Raw genomic sequence first — 22,059 nt, 5'->3', positions numbered from 1 at the left:
GGGGTCTGGGATCGCTTGTGGTTTAATTGGGAGAAATCCCGCGCTTTTGGTATTCTCAGCTTTGCCTGTGTTTCTGCATACTATTCATCATTACATTAGATTTCCATAGACCTCTATGTGGGTCTGGTTGTTGATCGTTACAGTCACCCAGAAGTCAGAGACCCCACCACCCCGGAGCGCTCCCCGTGGCCTACTCTGGCTATCCCACCACTAAAGCTTTATTGACCACTTAAATAGCACAACTCCACAAAGAACGACAGCTCTGTTCATGTGTCTGCACAGGGCATTCCTTTAAAAGGTCTTAAGGAAGAAACGCTTAGGAAATCTACAAAACAATGCAATTGTTTAAAATTCTGAATTGGAGGTTTACAAACAGAAACGTAAGATCTTGTGGGTAGTTGCATGTGAGACCCGATGTGGTGCTTCCTGGATCCAGTGGAAAGGCAGATGTGGAAGGTTCCTCGGCAGAAAAGGGCCAGGAGCTCTGAGATTTCTGCACAGCTCAGGAAGCTGGACAGGCCACGCTTTTGCCCCCCCCCATATACCCACGCACATGGAGGGGGGCACGGGCATTCCCACATGGCAGCCCTGCCCTCCCTCTCTTCCTGCATCACGGCCGAGGAGCATCACAGTCCGGGCCGGCACAGCGGAGCCACGTGTCCCCAGCGCCAGGCAGTACAGGTTGGGCGCAAAGCCGCCACAGAAGTAACTCCGCTAGGGCCGTTTTGCCGTGGGAAGTGCAAAGCTCTGCTGTCCCGGGTGAAGCGCAGACGATGAAGCCATTTCCTCTCACAGTTCGGACTGCCGATGCAGCAGCACGTTCCAAGTGGGGCACTGCCTTCCCTCGGAGAAGCATCAGGGCACTTGGCTCGCCTTCCCGTCGCCGGGTGCCCCGGTGCCCCAAGCGCTCTGCTTGCCCCCACCCGCCCCTTGAGCTGGAGGGGGGCTGGGCACTGCCTCACTCGCAGGGGGTGCCGGGCCCAGGAGGCTGTGCTTCAGCGAATATTCCAGGACCCGGGTGAACGGGCTGTAGGTTCTAGCTGGTTTCAGCACTTTGGGGGGTGCTCTGCTTCCACTTTGGGGGCTGCTGGGACAGAAGCCAACCGCACCACAAGGTTAGACCTTTTAGGGTTCAACTGGTGCAATGCACCGCACAAATACCGGGAGTCCAGGTGCTAGGGTTGTAACAGGCATCGGAGCTCAGGTGGGCTTGGCAAAATGCAAAGCAAGAACACAAGAAAGCTGGCAGGCTGTTACCAGCCTGGGCGGAGGCACCTTTTCCACACATCTCTCCAGGTTGAAGCCTTTGAGAATTGACTTTCACTATGAAAATCAAAGTGATGGCCCCAGGGTGACCCAGCATGAAGGTCAAAATGGAATTTCCAAATGGGCTACACGCAGATGCTGTGGCAGCTTCAGAGGCCCCAGGAACAGCCCATGAACCTCCCTCCTCGGCTCAGAAACTGGGGAACGTTTCCACCTGCACTCGCCTCCAGGCTGAAACTGCTATACTGGCACAGCTGGCAGGCAGGAAAGGCAGGGCTGTACCTGTTGCTGGGGCCTCAGCCAACCGCACGCTGCCAGGACGAGGGTCTGTGGCAAAATACAGCCAGCTTGTCCCAGAAGGCGCCTCTTCTTCTATGACCCCGGGGAGCCTGGCCTCACCTGGAAGGGCCGCAGGGGCAGTCCCTCTGGCACCCAGGCGTGTCCCCTGTGCCCCCCCCAACTCCCTCCAAGAGGCGGTCTGCAAAGGAGCCACCTAAATGGCTGGAGGCTGCTACCTTGCAGGGAGGTCACATCCGACCCCAACGTCTCTGGTGTCCACCTCAGGCCTGGACTGGGTCTCCCTCAGGTAATCCAAACGGTCTTGCAGCTCTTTGTTCTGAAAGACACACAGCACGGCCCACTGGTCTTCTCTACCTTCCTCATTATTCCCCTGCCCTATAAGCCGAGCCTCGCTTGCCCAGAAGGAGAGGAACATGGTGGTCTTCCTGAAGGGGCAACAGCAGAGCTTCACACCTTAAATTTTTCTAAAGCTTTATTTCCCTTACTTTCTTCCAACGTGCAGGGGTATGCCAGAAAGAGCTCCCCCATTTTATCCTCACGATGACCCTGTGAGATAGGTGAGATTGGAGAGGGAAACAGTGAGGGGCCCAAGATGGCTCAGGGAGTTTCGTGACCAAGCAAGAACTTGAACTTGGCTCTCCCCAGTCTTGGTCTGGCACTCTGACTCCACATGGGCTCTTAGCCAGTCTTGAAGAGGCCTTGGATGGCTTGTTTTAAACTGTGATCTAAGAAGGTCTCTGCAACCTAGAAGAACAAGAAATCTTGGCCAGGGTTGGGGGCCAGCGCCCAAACCCATTCAGCCTGGAAACTGTGTCCTCACACAGGCAAGCCATCGTCCCACTAACAAAGCTTTTGGATTTTGGTTGCCATGTACAGATGCTGTTTTAGCACCTTGGATCCTGAAAGGCCCAGGATTGTAGACTTCACAGAAGTCTCTGCTGACACACACCCTCAGCCCAGTCTTATCTCCTGTTTTCAGGAGAGACTATAACAACATCAAAAGGGACCTGGGTCTGGATCAGGCCTCCCACTTCCCTTGTTCCAAGCTCAAGAGCCTCACTGGCTGGAGTTCCCTTGTAGGGAAGCTGCTTCAAACCCTCATCCCTTCATTGCCCCTTTTCAAGCTCTAGACTAGCATTTCTTAACCGTGGCCACTTGAAGATGTGTGGACTTCAACTCCCAGAATTCCCCAGCCAACATGGGTTCTGGGAATTGAAGTCCACACATCTTAAAGTTGTCACGGTTGGGAAATGCTGCTCTAGAGCATCTTTTTGCCATGGGATGATCAGAACCGGCCCCATCAGCTCAGCATGATCTCATCACAGACATGGTAAAATCCTGCTTGGATATCTGTGGCTAAACGCTGCTTTCCTCTCAACCTCTGCACATTGTAATTCTTGAGATCTGTCATGCTCTGCAAAGGGGAGCAATGGAAATACAAATGCTGTGGCCTCCAGAGTCTTCCCATGTTCTCCTGGCATCCAGTTCAAAACTCTAAACACCAATGAATGAGCCGAGAGGCACCTTCAGAGATTTATGGCTGAATGCAAAGATTGTCTGCTGAGGGCCTTTAAAGCCTTCTGAATTCGATGACTGAATGGTTTGATTTTAGAGATAAAGTGTTACTAAATGTTTAATTAATAGTAAGAGATTAACTTTTATGTACTTTTATACCTGTGCTGGAAAAGGTCAGAAGCCACTGGCCTGATATGCTTTTTTGCTTATTCCTGTACCGTTTTAGCCTTTCCTGTTTCTTTTTTAGACTTGTATTCTATTGGTCTTATATTCTGCATTATGTGCCTTAATTATATCTTGAACAATTAATAATAAAAATATATTAGAAAATAAAAAAAGATAAAGCCTTTTTACAGGCACATAGGAAGATGGATCCTGCCCAAGGAGGCTTGCAATCTAATATTGCCCAGAAAAATCAAAGTCAGGCATTGGAATTAAAACCACAACAAAGAGAGTTCAAAGCAAGCTGAAGCAGATGTAGCCTGAGACATTTTTACACAGGAAAAGCTGATGGTCAAGTGTAACCAGCAACAATAATGTTCCGATAGTTAATCAAAAGCTTACCTCTCCCTCGAGAAAAGAGATTTTCTCTAAAAGTTGTAATATAAAGACTTCCTTTTGTTTCATCTTTCTCTTTTGTAGCTCTATCTATGGAAGAAGAGCAAAAAATAGTAACTCCAGAAAATACAGCCATGCCATTCAGTTGATTCACTATGTAGAAGTCACGATTGTTGCCTATCACGGTTCATTCTATCATCGTTAGAAGGTGAAATGACTGATTTTAAAATGGTTTTTGCAGAATGTAACTGGGTGATTTTCAAATTGCAACTGGGGCACACATAAATATTTAGCATCAGGAAACAGAATTCGTTTTAGGATTCAGAGTGAATCCAACAGTTCCCTTTTGCATTTAAAATCTTTTTCTTCCATCTTTCCACAAAAGTGGCCAGTAAGATCGAAATATCAAATTAAAAACAACCATGAGATAAATCCTACAGCTGGCACTTTGGATAATTTCAGAAGACAGGATCAGTAGTAACAGGAGGAGGCAGCTGTTAGAGGCCAGGGAACTGACTATCCTGCTGAATCCTGGCAGAGGGAAATCACGCCTCGGCAGCAAAGTGAAGGTTGTGGCGCTCAGTGGGAGAGGCTGCTGAGGCTTGAAAGCACCTCCGCTTGGGGAGGGGAATGGAGGGGGGCCAAGCAAATTCTTGACCCCTGACTTGGGCAGTGCTTCCTTTGAGCCTATCAGGCAATGTTGCAGGTTTCAAAAGTGGAGGGTTTGATCTCAGGACAGAAGTTCAATCCACCCCTCACCGCTGTCCTGCTGCGCTAAGGGAGCGATTGCAGCAGGTCACTCTCTCTATCTCACACACACACGTGCGCGCGCACACACACGGCTACCTTGACTTCCATGGTGGAAAAAGGCAGGAGATACATTTAGGAAATGTGGCCTAACACACCAACAGATTCGACCAGTGAGACTGGGGTGCATCTCCTTGCACTGGACAGAGTTCACTTGGGCTCTTTGGACACATTCATGCTTCAGCTATTACTCCTGGCTCTTGCGCCTCTTACGTATCCTGCACCCAATTTCTTTAGAAGAAACTGCAAATGTCAGTGCCAACAAACTGCAACTTGCATCTCTCGCAACGTACGCCCAAGAGCACTGCTGGGATTGATTTATTGGGTGCAGGCATGATGGAGGAGAGAGGACAGACAGTGTCCAGACAAATGTGCTGCTGTTTGGAAAAGCAGAAAATTCAAACTGTCTTTATGAGGAACTGGGCTGGCATATGGGCCTTTTAAGGAAATGCAGACTAAGCTGGCCCCGCAGGGCAGGATCTTCTCTCGAGCAAGCCACACTGAAATCAACTGCTCTGCTTTCCTGCTATTTATTGGGGCTGTTGCAACAGAGCACCTCGGCTTCCGTCTCTCCAGCCGTAAACCAAGTATCATCCCTGCTATCAGAACCAGGAAGCAGGTGGGAAAGAGCACGAGCCCTGAGGGTTGCTAGGAGAACACGTTCTGGAGGGAGTCGAAGGAAGAACAGATGTGGCTGAGGTGTGCGTGTCCATGTGCAAGAGAGAGGTCCCACCTGCGGGCCTGGGAAAGGTGCGTCAGCATCACCGGTCAGGGTGGGCAGCAGCTATTCTGGCTCCGCCAGACTGAAAGGAAATGCTTTGGCAGCGAGGATTCAAAGGCAGGCACCCAGCAGGCCACCAGCTCTTGAGGCTAGGATGAAATGCAGCCGCCCCGATCCAAACCCTTAAAGATAATTGCCAGCTGATAATTATTGCATCCCAATTAGAGTAATAGCAGCATGGAACAACAACCGACCTTTCCTTGTTTGTTCTCTAGTCAGCAAAGTCACTATTAGTTGTTTTTCTTTAATAAATGTGTTCCGCAAAGTTTTTTTTCAAAGTGGCGTCATTGCAAATGGCAACAATTTATTAAATGAACAAGCCAAGCAACAAGACATTTTTTAAAAAATAGTTCATTGAAATACAGAGTTACAGAAACTCCTGAAGAGCAGCAGATACACCAACCCAGGAGCAGCCAGTGGGCAGAGGAGTTCCAGAAGCCAGGCAGACAAAACCCTCTTTATTTGAAGACCGAAGCTCTGGAAACCAGAGCTCCCGGAGGGACGGTCTCTTCCGGCCATCCCAGCCTCATGCCTGCAAGATGCTGTTCCAAGGCAAGCTTTTAGGGTCTGTGGGATGCTTCAGTTCCCACTCAGTTGGAGGAACAACCACCAATTTAAAGTGAAGCAGCAAAGTCCATAATCGAGCAGGCTTGTCTTTAAAAATAGTTATGAAATGTTTATTAAAGCACACATTCTTGTAAAACAAAATTGCACTGCTTAGTAATATTGCACAAGGTAGCACCACATAAGATAACGGTGCGCTGATCAAGTCACTGGCCCTTAAGTGATTCCGTTCTGTGTCCTGGTTTTGCTCCCCAGGAATCTTCCACCACCAGTGCAAAAACGGAGCCAAGGGACTAGTCTGGAAAGCGGGGAGACTGACAGGAAAAAGCAGCTGCTCCCAGCACATCCAGCATGGAAGCAGCCCAATCAGCAGTTTTCTCTGTCCTTGCGGTCATTTTTGGTGACTTCTGCCTCTCCCGTCGTGTATCTGTTTTCATGGCACTTTCCACTCCCACTCCTTCGCTTCCGGGATCTCCATCGACTCAAGGGTTTTCCTCGGATATCCTCTGCTTCCTCAGCAGCCGGGAAGTCCTGTCCCCCAGGATGTTCTCCCCGGAACCTGCCCCTCCACCTGGCCCCCCCGTGAACTTTGGGGCAAGGGTACCATTAAAATGGGCCATGCAGGAACCAGAAGAAGCCATTTTGGCTTTCACCGCCAAGGACATCGGCATCCTGCGCCCGAGTGTCAGACCCTGGGGCCGTCTAGCCCAATACGGTGCACTGTATTGTTAGGAGCAGCTCTCCCGCATCTCGGGCAAAGACAAGCCCCTTTCAGCCTTGGTTTTTACCAGTTCAATGTTAACTGAAGACGTCCCCCACCGGAGAATGCTGAGGAAGAGAGACGCAGAGTGGAGGAGGAGGAGGAGGAGGACTTTTCTGACAAGGGGGATCAGGGCGCCATTTAGAGCTTCCACGTGTTTATCGATGCAATTCACCAGCCCCAAAGGACTCACTTTGCAACTCTGCATTTTGGTCTGTGCAGGTTTTCTGCGTAATCCAAGCAGAACGGAATCCCACAGGAGATTCTCAGGACATTCTTGCTGTACCAACGCTCCCGCTGAGAGAGGACCCCACCGCTCAGCTTCCTCTTACTCCTTCCGAACAGGGCAGTTACTGTCATTGCAATGAGATGTTTTTAGATAGTAGATTCCAAGTCCCTTTCACAGCAAGCTGTTGCTTTTCCCTGTGTACTCAGCCTTGGGTTAAGCCTTGGTTCAGACTTTGCCACGGGTACAACCCTGAGGAAATACATCACAAGGGCCTGCAGTATCATCTCTGCCACAAGACGCTCCCGCGTGTCTGTGCTCAGTCGCCTTTTACTTTTGGCACCCGTAGGAAACAGGTGAATGCCACCCATCGCTCGGGTCCGTCCAAAAGCTGAAGGCTGAGAGACAGTGCTTCTCTGTTGCCTCCTTTTCCTTTTCGTTTGTTTAATTAAGCCTTCAAGAATCACTGTGAACTGATGAAAAGATATGCAACGCTGTATGGCTGACAATTTTTATGGCCAAGACAGGTCAGCGTTACCTCTTTTGGAGCACAGTTTCTAAGCGGACTATTCCATCAGCACTGGACTTCCCCGGGTTACACAGGATCACGATCCAGCTTGAAGAACGCTTCTTGGCCATGGTGCACCAGAGTCACTTTTCTCCATCGTGGGTGATGGACACCGCCCCTTTTTGTGCTGGGTGATCCCCATTTATCATCGTCCAACGAATCTGAGACTAAATGTGGAGAACAGCTCATGCGCCATTACCTGGAGACAGTGCGATTCAGTTGGTTAGGGGCAGGTCACGCTCAGAGTGGGCTCTGCAAGCCCTGTCTTAACTAAGGAACTTCTTACACCTTCCTTCCAGGGTCATCCCATCCCTTAACCAGCCCAAGGCGGGGGCAGAATCAGCTAACTGAGCAAGGAGCTGAATGTTATTCCCCATAATTAGCAAACACCAACTTGGTTTTTGCTGTGTCTTACTACACGCTACTTCCATACCACAAAGATTCACCAAATATATTAATCTATATGTGGATGTTTTATTTTACTTCAGTCTATTCTGACAGAATAGACTGGAACTTCTGGGCACTTGATGGTAAATTTGGAAAACCATAATACCTAAGAAATATCAGGAGAACAATTTTCTTTACGTAGTGCTGCGAATTACATTAAATGGTTGGACTTGACAGCCCTCCCTACTCCGGCAGAGCCCCAAGACAGTCAGAGTGTTGCATTTCACAGCTGCTTCTCCCATTGCAGATCTTTCCTGAACTTTTTGAGAAAACTATGAATGTAGCCTATATTCCAGAAGACATACTAAACCCCAATCTGGATGTGCACATTCAAGGCAGCTGCTTCTAGGATTTTTTTCTAGAGAGTTATGAGGTGTGAGAACATCACAGCAGAGCAGGAGAAGCAGTTTTAGCCCGAATGTAACTTCGCTCTTGGGAGTTTTTCCTTATAAACCACAAGCAAGTAATCATCATCTGGGTTTGGGGGGTTGTAACTTGCTTGATTCTTCTTATGGATGTATTGCAGACCTACAGCACTGCACACAACTCACCTCCTCAACCATGTGCTTGACTTTTTTCTGCTGACACAGAACCATATCGTCCAGGTGCCGGATTCGTTCTCGGAGACTGTCTGTAATTTCCTCCAACTTGAGAGACCTGACCGAGGAAATGTGCCCACCCCACAAAAAAAAAACCCTATTATAGTCTTCAGTACATCACTTCCCTGCAAACTCAATTCATTTTTGCCTCACAGACAGAAGTTTCCTCAGCTATTTTGACAGGTGGATCAGACAGTGGGGAGGGCTGAAGGGTAACTGAACCCATACAGCAACAACCTTCCTTGTGTCCAATTCTGTAAATAAGTTACATGGCACACGGTCCCACTGGTTCTTTAAGGGCCGATGTCTTTGGGGAGTTCTGGCCTGGGATTTTATTTTATTTTTTAATTCTACATCTCTGCAAAGTTTTCTTAATTATCCTGTGCTTTACACTTTTCTGGACCTGAGCTCCAACTTGCGATGGTCATCGTCACCATCCCAGACCCTGCTCTAACTGGCCTTCCAGGCTGGGAGTGGGACATTCAGACATTCCTGGGTTCCAGCTGAGCAACCTCCTCAAGAGAACTTTAAGACAAGTTATGACCTGCTATAGTAAGAGTGAATCTTAGAAGCACGGGAAGTCTTACCTCGGTTGGCTGGACAGGCTGTAAGCATCTGCTCCATGTAGCTGCATTTCATACTCTATTAATTGTTTTTGCAATTGATGGCGTTCCTGAGGGGATAAACAAACCAAGAAATGAATATGCTTTTAAATATTTTAATTTGGCTACAAAATGTGCTTCTCAAACTGTTTACACACGCTCTGGGCCCAAGACACAAGTTTTCTAGTTCCGGGTCTAAAGGTGCTTCCACTCGGCCATCCAATGTAGGAACATGCCTCAAGAATCTAACTAGAGACTACCAAATCTCATTCACCCCTATCCAATTTCCAGCCATTCCACTCAGCTGAAGGCTCTGAATTAGGATATTCCGGCTCCAATGCTTTTGCATTTATAAAAATAACAAAGGTGGGATAGAAAATAAATAAATAAATAATAATAATTTGCTCTGGAGAGTAAGGTGGTCGAGTTCTAGGAGGGTAGAACAAACAGTCAAGCGTTCCTTCAGATGATGGACAGAGAATGCAGCTAGTCTATGGAAAACGCTTCTCTGAAAGCCAGGAATTAGGGTGGTCCCTCATTCCTACTTTAGAGCTAAGCTAGATGAAAACGTTGGAGGCCAACATTTGCCCCCCCCCCCCATGTTTTGCAAAAGCAGCACTGTGGATCCTTGGAGATGGCATTGTCGAACCCTCTTCTGGATGTTTTCTCAGTTTTAACTCCCAAACCCTCCTCAAATGCTCATTCAGTTTTCCTGGTGGAGCAGAGGGCTAGGAAAGCTGAATAACATTAGGAAGATGGGGGGAGGACGAGGTTACTCCCCCCACCTTCTGGGCCTTTCCATGCCAGATCTTGCTGCTGTTTTCAGAGGTGTGCAGAGTGGAAAATCTCCCCACTCTTGACCCTTGTCTGGTTCTGCTCTCATCAATGCCTGGGCCTCCATCACTCAAAGTAATGCCAGTCAAATAAACTATGGCATCTACCTTTCAAAGCAACAGTCAGCGTGTGACCAAAGATACATATCCTGGTATTTCCAGAATACTGCATTTCGCTTCTCTGTCAGATGCGCATAGATTTTATTGTGGCCTGTGAAGCATCAGAACTTTCATAAACCTGCTACCAAGTTATAGGTTCCCAAGTGAATGGTGGTATTTCCCCCAGTGGCCCTAAAATAGCCTGCAAATCTTCTACTCCTTTGAAGAGCAAGAATCTGCACAGGCAAATCGTGAGCACCACCTTCTAACAGCCATTCAAACTGTGGCTTGATGACTCCCACCACCCCAATCTCCATCTCCCTGAAACTTCACACCCGTCTTCAAATAAGGAAATCATCTCCATCGAACTCCACCTCAGCAGTGGGATTCTGTTCCAGCGGGACCCCCCCCTACATAGCGGCAACTCCACAGGTCAAATAATGAAAGAAGCAATGCTAAAAAGGTCTGTGAGGCAATCTGAAGGAGCCAACTTAATGCCAAAACGAGGATGCCTAAGAAAATGTGCACTTTTATGTTCTAAACAGATTTCACATTCAAAGGACCATTTGATAGATTTCCTAGCATACATTAATTCAAGTAAAATCTTATTCAACAGAGGGAAAGAGAGGCTCCTGCATCATCCAAAAATCTCCAGACATTCACCCAGCGTAAAGTCCACCCGGGGAAAGGGCTGGGCAGAGCAGGAGATTCGAGGAAGCCGAGAGAATCTACTATAACCAGTTTAGCAGCCCTGCCTTTCCTGTCGCTGGAATCATGCGGGCAGCAGGACTTGTTTTTACAGGCAAATTGCAAGTTCCTAAGAATAAGAGACCTGCCGCCACAACATTCTTCTTTTTAAAAAATCATCCTGCTCCATGGCATAGCTGAATTGGCAAGCTCTCTCGCAAACTACGTTCTATGACTGCACAAAAGGCTCCCTTCCATTCCTGCCACCGGTGGGTGGACGCAGCAGCTACTTGGAGGCTGAACCCCTTCCCTTCCAGGGGCACCCCACAGAAAGGAGGGAGGGAGGGAGACCACCTTGGACCTGATGTGGGAGGGGCTTCCCCCTCTCTGCCAAAAAAACCCAAACAAACCTGCCTTCCAGCTGCAAAAGGGATCCTTTGTCTGCAAACCACCCTCAAGGCCATTTGATCAAGGAATAGTCTATACACCTTTAGAATAAGTATTTGGATATACGGACTGGAAGAAAATGATAAACATGGCTGTCCCTGGCCATCATGTTACATATGTGAAATATTCTGTACTGCAAGGATTAGGCGGATTTTAATCTTTATTTTGCAAAGGGCAAAGAAAGTGGAATAAACCCCGCCCCAACACACACATCAACCCTTATATTTAGAGAAAGACTTAAGTGACGTCCTTACATCTTCCATGCGCTGAATGAGCCGATCCAGTTCTCCAATTCGTTGGTCTTTTTCCTGCAAACTTGTCTCTGTAAGTTTCATCTTTTTATTTGCATCTTCGATGGCTATAAGTACCCGATTTGTTTCCGACTTCCGAGAAAAAAACGTATCAGGTCACACACCCTTGACCAGATATGACAAGGCCAGATGGCTGCCCTGTGTCTAACACAACTTTTTTCACCCTTTTCCCCAAAACCCAATGATCACTTGCAGCAACAAGGAACAGCATCAGCTGCTCACTCTACAAAGCCTGTGTCTATGTTCCTCCTGGAAAGACCTAAAAATGTAATTTATTCCCAGTAATCTTACAGCTATTAAAATCTCAAGGGAAAGGAAGTGAATTAATACAGAATTATAGGAAAGTCACCACTTCTTACAGCCCAGTTCCCAAATGCTTGTTTGAAAACTACTTCAGCTGAGTTTAATGAGACTGACTTTCAGATCATACGCACAGAGCTGCGGCATTAGCATGCGCCTTATGCTGCTTAGGGATCTTTATTCTTCACCCATTATCTTTACTGTTTCTAAAACTTCTGGAAAGTCCTATTTTCAGAGAGTGAGATTCTGCACTGAGTAAAAATGGTTTTGTGTATGTCGCCCCTCTGTAAATGGAAATTCACTCAAAGCATACAAAGCAAAGATGTTCTTCCCTCACACCAACAAGCCACACTGGAAGAGCCCCGTTCAAGCTGGCAATTTAGCAAGCTGGATTTCTACTGCTCATCTTTGGGAAGTGGAAAACTCCTGTCAACGGGCTGCAAACAGCCTCCGAAAATTGCTCTTCTAGCCTGATCTGCACTAACTGTAGCCCTCCCAAGGGGAATTTTGCTGCATCTCATGGAGAGCATCACACATACCATGAGAGTTTCTTTCTCAAGTTTATGTTTCTGTTCTTCTTCCTGAAGCCTTTCTTCATACTGGCTGTATAATTTCCTGGTCATCTCTCTCATTACTTCCACATTTGCTTCTTGTGAACATTCCACCTATTAAAAAAAATAAAGGGGAGGGGGGACATTTTTAATGTGGGCAAGTCTACAGACTAAGTCTTGTCTGATAATCCCTCTTTGCTTCTGAAACCAAAAAGTTTAAAAAGTTTCCAGCCAGTTGGTGGTTTTGGAAGGTTATCACGTTCCTCATTCTTGGAAGCCCTGTCGTGATTCCCCAGTCCAGGACAGATATCCCCACGGCTCACCTTGAGTCTGAGCAATTCATTTTCCACTCTGGCAGTTTCCAGTTGCTTCTGCTTTTCCTTCAGTTTTTCCATAGACTGTTCATGAGTTTCTTTTAGATTCCGTATCTGGTCACGTATAACCGTGTTCTCCAAAGTAACATCAACTAAGGTTTTCTGAAAACGTGTACAATGAAATACAAAATTAATTCACAACTGCCTGAGAAGAACTGGGATGAATCCTTTTTTTGAAATACACTTTTGGGTAAGAAGGACAAAGAACTAACTCTTCTGGGTTCCTTCAGGATGAAAATGTACAAAATGCATGTTATATTGGAGGACAAATAGGAGAAGGGTAAACAAGTCATCCTCTGGCTTAAATCCATCCAGGAATCATTTATTCATTTCAGTCTATTGGCTGCCCAGCGCCAGGGGACTCTGGGTGGTGAATGGCCCTAGAAACTCTGGGGCAGCAGACGTGAAAGCTGGCTCTACGGCCACAAATCAGGAAGCTAACGAAGTCCATCAAGAGCACCTGGGAGTTGGGCAGCATGCAAACTGAATAAGTAAACAAACATCCACAAGGCATATTATTTATTTATTGTATTTGTACACTGCCATAATAAAAAATACTCCCAGAGATATGACCAATTATGTCCTTCTATAAATTTGTTACATGTTTAAATACAGCACACTGACCTAACAAATTTCCAAATGTTAAAAAAAAAAGAATAAAATTTGTGAGCTGATTAAGTGAATAAATCAACACTTCTTTGGATTAAAGAAGTAAATAAAAGCCTACGAGTTTTCAGCACAATATTCTTTCATAAGCAAAGCTATTTATATATAGTAAAGGAACCAACCTTTAGCCTGTTGGTTTCAGATTTAATCACTCCCTCTGCCCCTGGGGTGGTGGAACAGCCCGTCCTCCAAAGGATTACCTAGCAGCCGGTTTCTCCAGCAGGGAGCAAGAGTGGGAAGACGCCTCGGTGGGGCCGCTTTTCCAGCAACTTACCTGCAGCTCAATGGAGGCCGAGGTCAGCGAGCTGCTCATTTCCCGAAAACCATCCAGAGCTGCAGCGTGCAGCTGGATGTGATCTTCCATGGATGCCTGCTCAGCATGTGACACCTGCAGAAATAACACCAGGTTTTACTCCCGAGTCTGAGGAAGCAGGATGTGCACATCGGCATGAATCAGACTTGCTTTGAAATAACATGCTGATCCAATCCTTTTATCGGCTGTCCTGGAAATCCACGAAAGACAAAACAAGGTCAGTACAACTTGCTGGAGGGGAAGTAAGGCTGGACCCTCTGCTTGGCCAGAAGACCCACTCCGTCTTCCTCCTCCTCTAAGGACCCACGGCGTGATGCTGACTCTGCAGCCACACTCACCAACTACCCAAGGAGCTATTGCAGGCTTGAGACCGCCCATGGCAGCACCCCAGGATTTGGCAGGGACAAGCAACAGCTCCACAGTGCAGGGAGGTCTGATCCCAACCCCACACAGTCTTTTCTGGGAACAACTTCAGGCGAGGCCTTTGAATAAAATAGAACAATGCAACAAAGCATTTTGTAAAAGCCCTAAAAGACTCAGCATTTTCAAGTTCCATAATTTCCCTTTGGAAAAGTGACAGTTAGAAAGGTTATAAGGGCTGAGCAAGTGAATAAACACTAACAAGCATCTCACGTTTTTTCAGGCTATAGCCAAATAAAATATTCCCTTTAAAGAGACACTGAAGAAAATATTCAAGTACAAATCCTAGCCCAGGTGGCCCTCTGGAAAAAGGTTTAGGAAAAAATTTATGAGATTACACCGGTTTTTGCAACTCAAATATACTCCCGCACGCCTTGTATGAGCCAAGAACAGATCTGGAACAGAGGTGGCTATTTGGTATTTTGAAGGAAAGAAGTGTGGCTCGAATGTAAGAAAAGCAGAAATCTGCAAGGCAGGCCATGCAGCACCAGAATCGCCAAGGAAGGTGTCAGCAGACCGACCAGCACAAGAAATGAGGATCGGCACAGGCTAAAAGCCACCGTAGTGTAAAAGATGCCAATTAAGGATGGTCTGACCTAGGCAGCCACAAGGAGGTCCATACTTAGATCAAACATAGAAGTTCCTGAGGCTGTTTTTCATAAATGCAAATTAATAAATTGCTCCGTAAAACATTTGGCCACCGGGGGCCAGCATGGGAGGAGGCGAAGTCCAGACTTCGAGAAAGAGGGGCATGAGAAAGGCCATCTCCACTGGGGAGCGGAAGCTGCAGCTGGGGAAGCATCTCAACCACGGTGACAAAACGTCAAGCCAGGCCTCTGAGCATCAGACCCAACGTGGGCAACGCAGAGGCGCACGAAGCATTTGTTCCGTCTCCACGTTCCCGGCAGCTCTGAGAGCAGAAACGAGCCTTCGCTGCCTTGACCGCCTTTCGAGCACAGAGATGCTTACCGCCAGTTCACTTGTAAGCTCTTGGATTTTACGTTTCATTTCGTCATATTCGCCATACATTTTCTTCCTCACTTTTTCCAACGTTAGCCTCACCTGGAACAGAAAGGTTACAGTACCTAATACTGTACAGTACCTAATACTTACCAATGCTGGGTAAATTGTAATTTTCACAGTCTAAATAGCCAAATGTTTAGAAAAGAGCAGAAACTAAACCAAAATGCTGACTTATCACAAAATCCTGGCTTCCTTGTACGGGAACCTGATGCAGGCGTAACATCAGAGCGCTCACAACTTCAAAAGGGGGCTCTGCAGTTAAGTGAGCAGCCAAGGGCAGCCCGATCCCAGGGGCTCATCACTGTAACCGAGCTTTTGTCCTCAGCAGCAGAGCCGGGCGAAATCACCACGCTCATCATGTCCTGCTACTTGAGGGAGGAGGGAAGCCTACACCTGCGTAAGAGATGCTCCCCTCCTCCCAACCCAGCCCCACCTGGTGCTTCCCCCCCTTTCTACTCCTGATGTCGATGGGGAAGAGCGGAGAGACTCCCTGGGCCTCTCAAGGGTTGGCAGAGGACACATCTGCTGAGAGAGGGCCCTGCCCTGCTTCCAGCCCCAGGGAGCAGAGCGTAGCTCGGCTGCCACACTGAGATTCACCTTCAGTCCAGATGGACAGTCCTGGGCAAAACGGACCACAGTCTGCATAAGGCACCTTCCCATGTTCATCTATACATGGTGACTGTCCAACAGACTCACAAGTGACGTAGCCAGGTCTCCTGGGGCCACGCAACCAGTGATAAATGCACCATGCATCCAAATGCATGGGTATACTTTGCAGAATTTAAAGATACCCAAATTATATTCCAGACAAAAAGCTGACTTCACAATTTTGTTCGGACAGAAACCAGAACGAAACGCACAGAGCCACAAAGCAACAGGCCCGGTGCCGTTTACTTTAGCTGGGCCTGACCTGACCTCCTCCTGCAGCTAAAAGTAAAGTCATCAGAGCGCAGGGCTGAGAAGAAAGGAGAGAAACGCTTGCTTCGTGGGGGGAACAGAAGGGGGGGGAAGGAGCAGCAGAGGCACAGCTGACCCAGATTCTTTCACTCCCGCAAGGACAACAGATACAAAGGTAACTCACATCCCTTATATATCTCATTTCTTCTCTCAGTTGCTGAGCTGACCATCCATAAACCACCATTTCTTTGTTATGATTGTCATCAGACCGGCGCACCACGCCATACACCATGCCGTGCTTCGAGCCCCTGGCAGACAATCCACAGGGCGCTTGGCAGGGTTGCTGCAGGGGAATATTCAAAAGTTATAAATGCAAGGAAAAGGAAAGGTAACACTTTGTTGTACGACCGTATTTTTTCTAACCTACCAATTTCATAAGGATCTTTAAGATGGCTTTGAAAGAGTAATAAAAGGATGAAGCTTGGTATAGTTTTTAAAAATTAAGCAGTATTGCTGCAATATAGTCCTTTTTCTTAAAACTGCTCCAAATGTCAATACACAGCACAGCACTAACAATTCACCCCCCTGCGTAGGTTTCTCCCCCAGACTGAACTGAGGGGAGTCATGGACCACAGCCACCCTGTCTGCAGGAGCGGGGCAGAAGGTCTCCAAAGGTGGTTGCTGGGGACCACAGGAGAAAAGGGCCACTGCCCTGCCCACCTCCCTGGGCTTCTGAGGGGCATCTGGTTGCCCTCTGGGGAGAAGAAAACCGCTGGCCCAGACAGCCTCCAGTGGACCTTCGTAAGTCCCTCTCTGAGCACTTTCAGTATTTCCATGGGGAGAGAACATCGGTGAAAACTCTGCTTGAGCCAAGCAATGAATACACAGACCAGGCATAGCGCAGAACGAACAAACAACTGTTCCAGAGTGCTAATTCAACTGCTATCTTTTTAACACTAAATAACCTTCCTCAAGAAGGAAAAATCAGCTTTGCTGTATTAGACAATATTATTGCAAATGTTCATATGGAGAAAGGTGAGGAGAGAATGACGTGCACTTGAAATCCTGACTGAAGCTCAATACGGCATTGCTCGTCTGCCTCCCCAGAAGATCCGCGGCAGTTACCTTTAACACCCAGGGAGCGTTTTATTTACCTCTGATTTTAATTCATTGGCTAAAATGTCAAATCAATACAAGCTGCCCCTGTTGCAATAGGTAGGCACAGTCATATAATTGCATAATGGAATTCAGACTTATCATGCAAAATATATTGTTTGGTTTAGACAAAAGGTGGGTGTGAGAAGGCGTTACCGCATGAACTGGGTGTGGTGCCAGATGCAAAAATAGCTTTTCATTTCCTGGATACGATAGTTTTGGGGATATTTTGGTTTCTTATCAACCACTTGACTATGTGGTTATTCCTCTCCAGCACCAAGGAGTGAGGTGACTGGAACTGGGAATAACAGTTTCAAAAGTATGTACTCTTCTGAAAAATATGTACAGAACAGGAAGTTCTGGCACTGCTCAAAACATCACATTCTTCCCTCTCAAGATAGCCAGTCACAGTCCAGCCCTGAAGTATACTTGCACAAAACTAAACTTTACACAGAAACAAAACCTGTCAATCTAATTAAATCCTGGAGAGTCTAATTATCCACAGTCCAACACACAATTACCTACGAGGAGCCCTTCTTGAACTTAATGGAACGTATTTCCAAGCAGATACCCTCAGGATTCCCCTGCTAATTCCCCTTCTACGTACAGAGAGGTTTCCCTAAATTGGATAACGTACGAGCCAATTACAGTGGTTTCGTACAGATCCCTTGGGGAAACCATCTCTGCAATCAGTGATTAATATTAATATGCTAGGCTTCCTGCTTTTTAGAAGGTACTAATCTCTCAGAGGAATTATTCTGCAGATGATTCTGTTATTCTTAATTTACTTATGTGCCTCTGCGAGTTTCGAAGGAGAAGGATGAGATGCCACCAGACTCACTTGCCTATGCTCACCGTGTCAAGGATGCTGCAGCAAGAGACAAGATCCAGATTCAAAGCCTTCTGCATAGAAAGTGCCCATCGCCCAGGCCATATCACAAGCTGATTCGCAATATAAATCGGCAATATAAAATCAGCTCTAGCCCAGAAAAGACGACTTGCTTTTGCAACTACCCAGATAGAAAGGCTGGTTTTTCACAGCGGTGTTTTTAGAGGTTTCTTCAGATGCCCCATCTGAAATTTTGGTGCCCCTTAATTATGAGATTCCAAAATCCAGGGTTCGTAAAACAAAATGGTATGTAGGTTTGGGGCCGATAAGGTGATGTTAGTTTTGGGGCACTCTGTCGCTCTCTTCTGGGGGCAAGTCAGTATTTTTCTGAGGTTAAAAAAACCCAGGCCTGGATGAATAAAACAGTACAACAAAACTGGTACATAGTTTTGATATAGGTTTTGAGTCAATACAGCAATCTCTGAATCCCTTTAACTAGAGGGATATAAAATTTCAGGCTAATGGTACAAAACTTTGCCACAGGTTTTTAATAAAATCTAAATCTGGTAGTTCAGTTAACCCAACTTCCTCCCCAAATGCTACATTTTAAGAGTAAGGGAAACCTGCTTTACTATTTCCAGCTATGATTAAAAAACAATCAATCAATATTCACAGACAAGATAATTCTATTTTCTGCGGGCAGTACAAGATGAGAGTTGCTCTCGTCTGGCTGTAGAAGGCTGAGCAAAACTCTTCTGCAGACACAGACCTCTGGCGAATTTGAAATCCGTGCCGAGGCCCCCTGGGCCAGACTAGCAGGCAAAGGTCTGCGATACGGCACACGCAGGTGAACCAAACCCTGCCCCCCCGGCTCCTGCCTCAGCCTTTGCACTCGTCCATCAGGCCTTCCCTTCCCCGTACAACCCAGCCACACGTGGTTCTCCTATGTGAAGAGAGATTAGCCAATCAAGACAAGTAGAGCAGCCTCATTGCTCCCAGGGTGATCTCACCAGATTTTCAATAACCTTTGGCCCCTTTGGCTGCACAGTGCCTGTCACTTCCAGTGGCCTAGCGGGGGGTGGGGTTGTTGGTTCTTTGTGGGCCCAGCTGTTGCTGTGAACATGAGCACCTCCTGTTTTTATGGACCAGGTGGCTCCTCTGGACGGATTTGCACAGCTGCCTCTCCATGCCCAGGGCACTGGCATCTCACTGCTAATCCAGACCACAAGAGAGCACGTTGCGCTGAAGCAAAACCTGCTTGCGACCCAGTAGCCAGAGCGGTTCTTTGCTGAGCAACTTGGCAGTTGTCACTGGAGCACCACCCTGACGTTGTCTCCCAAAGGTCGGACTACTGCCCTGTTGCAGAGGCAGACTGGCACCAACAGAGCGCAGGGATTTTCATGTGACCTCATGAAGTTGTGGGTGTGGTGATAATAAAGCTGTTACAAAATCCACATGATGCCGCTGGACATTCCAGGGTGGGGAAGGAGGGAACACTGTCACTTTGGCCTGGCACGTGCGGTGGGTGCCCTGAAAGCTCCAATCTGGACTAGGGGGGTGCCTCTGTTCCCACAGGGCTTCTGCAGGAGTGTGTGTGTGTGTGAGATATATCCCTTCCCTTGTGCTCTTTTCCCAATTTAAGTCTCAGGTATTATTTATTCTGCAGAGAAAAACATACAAGCGCCTTATGGGCATTTTCCCCCACAGTACAAACAGCAGTTAAATCATAATTTAGAGTATGAGATTCACGTATTATGTACTGTATTTGTATCTGTGCTGGAGAAGGTTGGAAGTCACTCTTTCTGTATTGCTTTCTAACTACTTCTGCACTTTTTAGTTTGTCTTTTTTCTTTTAGTCTTTTCTTCAATCTTTCCTTTATTTTGTATTTTATCTGTATTTTGAAACTTCAATGAAGTTTTATTTTTGAAAAAAGCAGTTAACTGGTTTAACTTTAACAAAGCAAAAATAACGTTACGTACAAGTTTGGCCGGTTATTTTCCCCCAAAAGGATGAAGGAAATTCCCACGAAATATACCACACAAAGAAGCCAACTGTGTTTCTGTGGTAGGATCTGCAACTTTGGCATGATGTCGCTCACGAATTTTTGGGGATTGTTTTCCAGTGGAGCATCAATTCCGGACAACGTGGGGGCAGCAGCCAAAGACAGGCCTCCTGTGAGCGACTGCAAAGGGCTGGCGGGCCAGCAAGCTCTTACCTTCCAGGTCCTTTCAGTCTCATCTGTTCCTTCCCGAGGAGGCTGGCCTTCTTCAGGGGGAAGAGTTAAGCGCAGCCGACAGATGTTTGCCTGGGGGAGAGCAAAGATTCTGCTTACAATCCTTGTCCCTTTTTTCAGAAAGGAGGAAAAGTTACTCCATTTAATTTGGGGCATGTAAACAGCCGAAGTCAAGGGCAGCTTGTATCAGAAACAGCTGAACGCTGCGGAAGGGCAAGGGACCACCCCTGCCAGAGCATTTTCTTCATACCTCTTTCAACTTCAAGTGAAGAAGTGGTTATGATGAAATAATCTCACGGAACAAGTAGCTTGTGCAGTTTTATAACTAAAGAGAGTGAAGCTGACAGGGATTGCAGAAAAGCTCACTGCTTTTGCTGCCATCCTGCAGTATCTTTCAAGGGAAAATAAACTGAGAATAAATTCGGGGCACCAAGCAGATTTACAATATTCACAGATGACAGAAATAACACTCTACTACAACCTAATTTTTTTTTTACTTGCCTCGCTGGCTTTTTGGCCTGAAACTCCTGCATCAACATTCTGCCGTCAGTTTTGCTAAAACTGAACTTCTGAGTGACGTTTTGTTACCTGAAAGCTGACAATAAGGGTCCCCGCCGCTTCACAGCTCTGTCAAGACAGAGACAAGCGAACCGGCGATCCCGGGGGAGCAGGCACGGAATGCGCGTCCGGCGCCGGCGGGCGGCCCGCCGTCTTGCCCCACCCGGCGACGACTGCGCCAGAGCCTGTCGTTAACTCCGGCAGGGCCAGTGAGCCGGCCGCCCAGCTCCGCGCCACCAGACGTCTCCCAAACCGCCGACATACTTGGAGCGAAGACTCTCAGGCCCGACGGGCAGCATCCGCGGCTCCCCTGCCTTCGGGTCCTCTCACACCTGCCGACGCCAACTCCGGGTCTGCCTCTCAAAGCGCGGCTTGGGGAGCCCCTGCCCGCCCCTCGCCGTCCTCCCCGACCGAAGCAGGCAGGGACCGGCAGGGCTCTCCACCCGCTTCGGGGTCTCCCGGGGGCTGGCGCGGACCCTCCGGGACGCCCGCCCTCCGCCGGCGCAGCGTGGGCAGCTTCGGAAACGCTCCCGCCGCCAGAGACGGGCGCGCGCAGCTGTACGAGGCGCCCGAGGCCTCCGTCCGGGAGCCCCCAGTTGGCTACGAACCCCTCCCCCGGCTCACGGCTGCCGGCCCTCGGGGAAAGGCAGGCGGGCGGTCCCACCCGGCCAGACCGACCCACGGCGGCGGGCGAACGCCTCCCTCCCCGCCGCAGAGCCCCCGCTGAGGCCGGCCGGGGCTGGGAGACGGCCCTGGCACGCGGGCAGGGGGCGGCCGCGGAGGGGCAGACCTGGCCCAGCCAGCCACTCCGGCTCCACGGGAGGGACCGGGCGCCCGCCCCGCTCTCCCGAGGCCGGCGGTCGAACGCTGCCCGGCGCCGGCTCACCTTCCTCCTGCCCTCGGGCTGCCTCGGCGTCGTGCCGGTGACCGTCAGCCCCGAGCTGTAGCGCAGCATCTCACTCGCCCACCCGCCGCCGCCGCCGCTTTTTTGGGCTGCCCGTCGCAACCTCCCGCCCCGCGACGGACCGGCGGGCGGCGCCTTCTCCGGGAGCTGCGCGTCCAGGCGGCCGGGGGCAAGAGCGCTTCTCCGCCCGTCCGGCCCGGCAGAGAGAGGGAGGGAGGGAGGGAGGGAGGGCGCCCCGCCCCGCGGCCAAAAGCCTTCCGGGAGGGAGGCGGACCCCGAGTTCGGGCCGGGCGCTGTGGCCGCCCAGGACCCGCCTCGGCAACCGGGCGCGCCCACGTGAGGCGTGGTCCGGACGCGGAACAGCTGCGGGGCCGTTTCCCGGCCGCGGCTCAGGAGGCCCTCGCTGGAGGCGGATTGCTCCGAGGAGGCGCCCCCGAGCGCCCCCGGGACCTGGGCCGGCGCCCC

At 48.8% G+C, this 22,059-nt stretch overlaps 1 protein-coding gene across 1 annotated transcript; it reads right to left on the bottom strand.

The window, feature by feature from the left end:
- Positions 1-200: 200 nt before the first annotated feature.
- On the bottom strand, positions 201-21,791 carry MYZAP (myocardial zonula adherens protein). The gene is made up of 13 exons (XM_063313838.1): positions 21,577-21,791; positions 20,115-20,204; positions 16,099-16,257; positions 14,964-15,056; positions 13,536-13,649; positions 12,545-12,697; positions 12,210-12,335; positions 11,314-11,442; positions 8,979-9,064; positions 8,344-8,449; positions 3,646-3,729; positions 1,782-1,882; positions 201-1,084 (listed from the first exon to the last, which is right to left on the bottom strand). Exons 1-13 carry the CDS (start codon positions 21,643-21,645, stop codon positions 856-858), a joined length of 1,539 nt encoding a protein of 512 aa, XP_063169908.1. The 5' UTR covers positions 21,646-21,791; the 3' UTR covers positions 201-855.
- Between the last annotated feature and the right edge of the window lie 268 nt (positions 21,792-22,059).

This window comes from Candoia aspera, chromosome 13 (genome assembly GCF_035149785.1).
Source record: "Candoia aspera isolate rCanAsp1 chromosome 13, rCanAsp1.hap2, whole genome shotgun sequence".
Taxonomy (NCBI): Eukaryota; Metazoa; Chordata; class Lepidosauria; order Squamata; family Boidae; genus Candoia; species Candoia aspera.
Note: the sequence above shows the minus strand (reverse complement) of the source record. Positions and strands in the feature narration are given on the sequence as shown.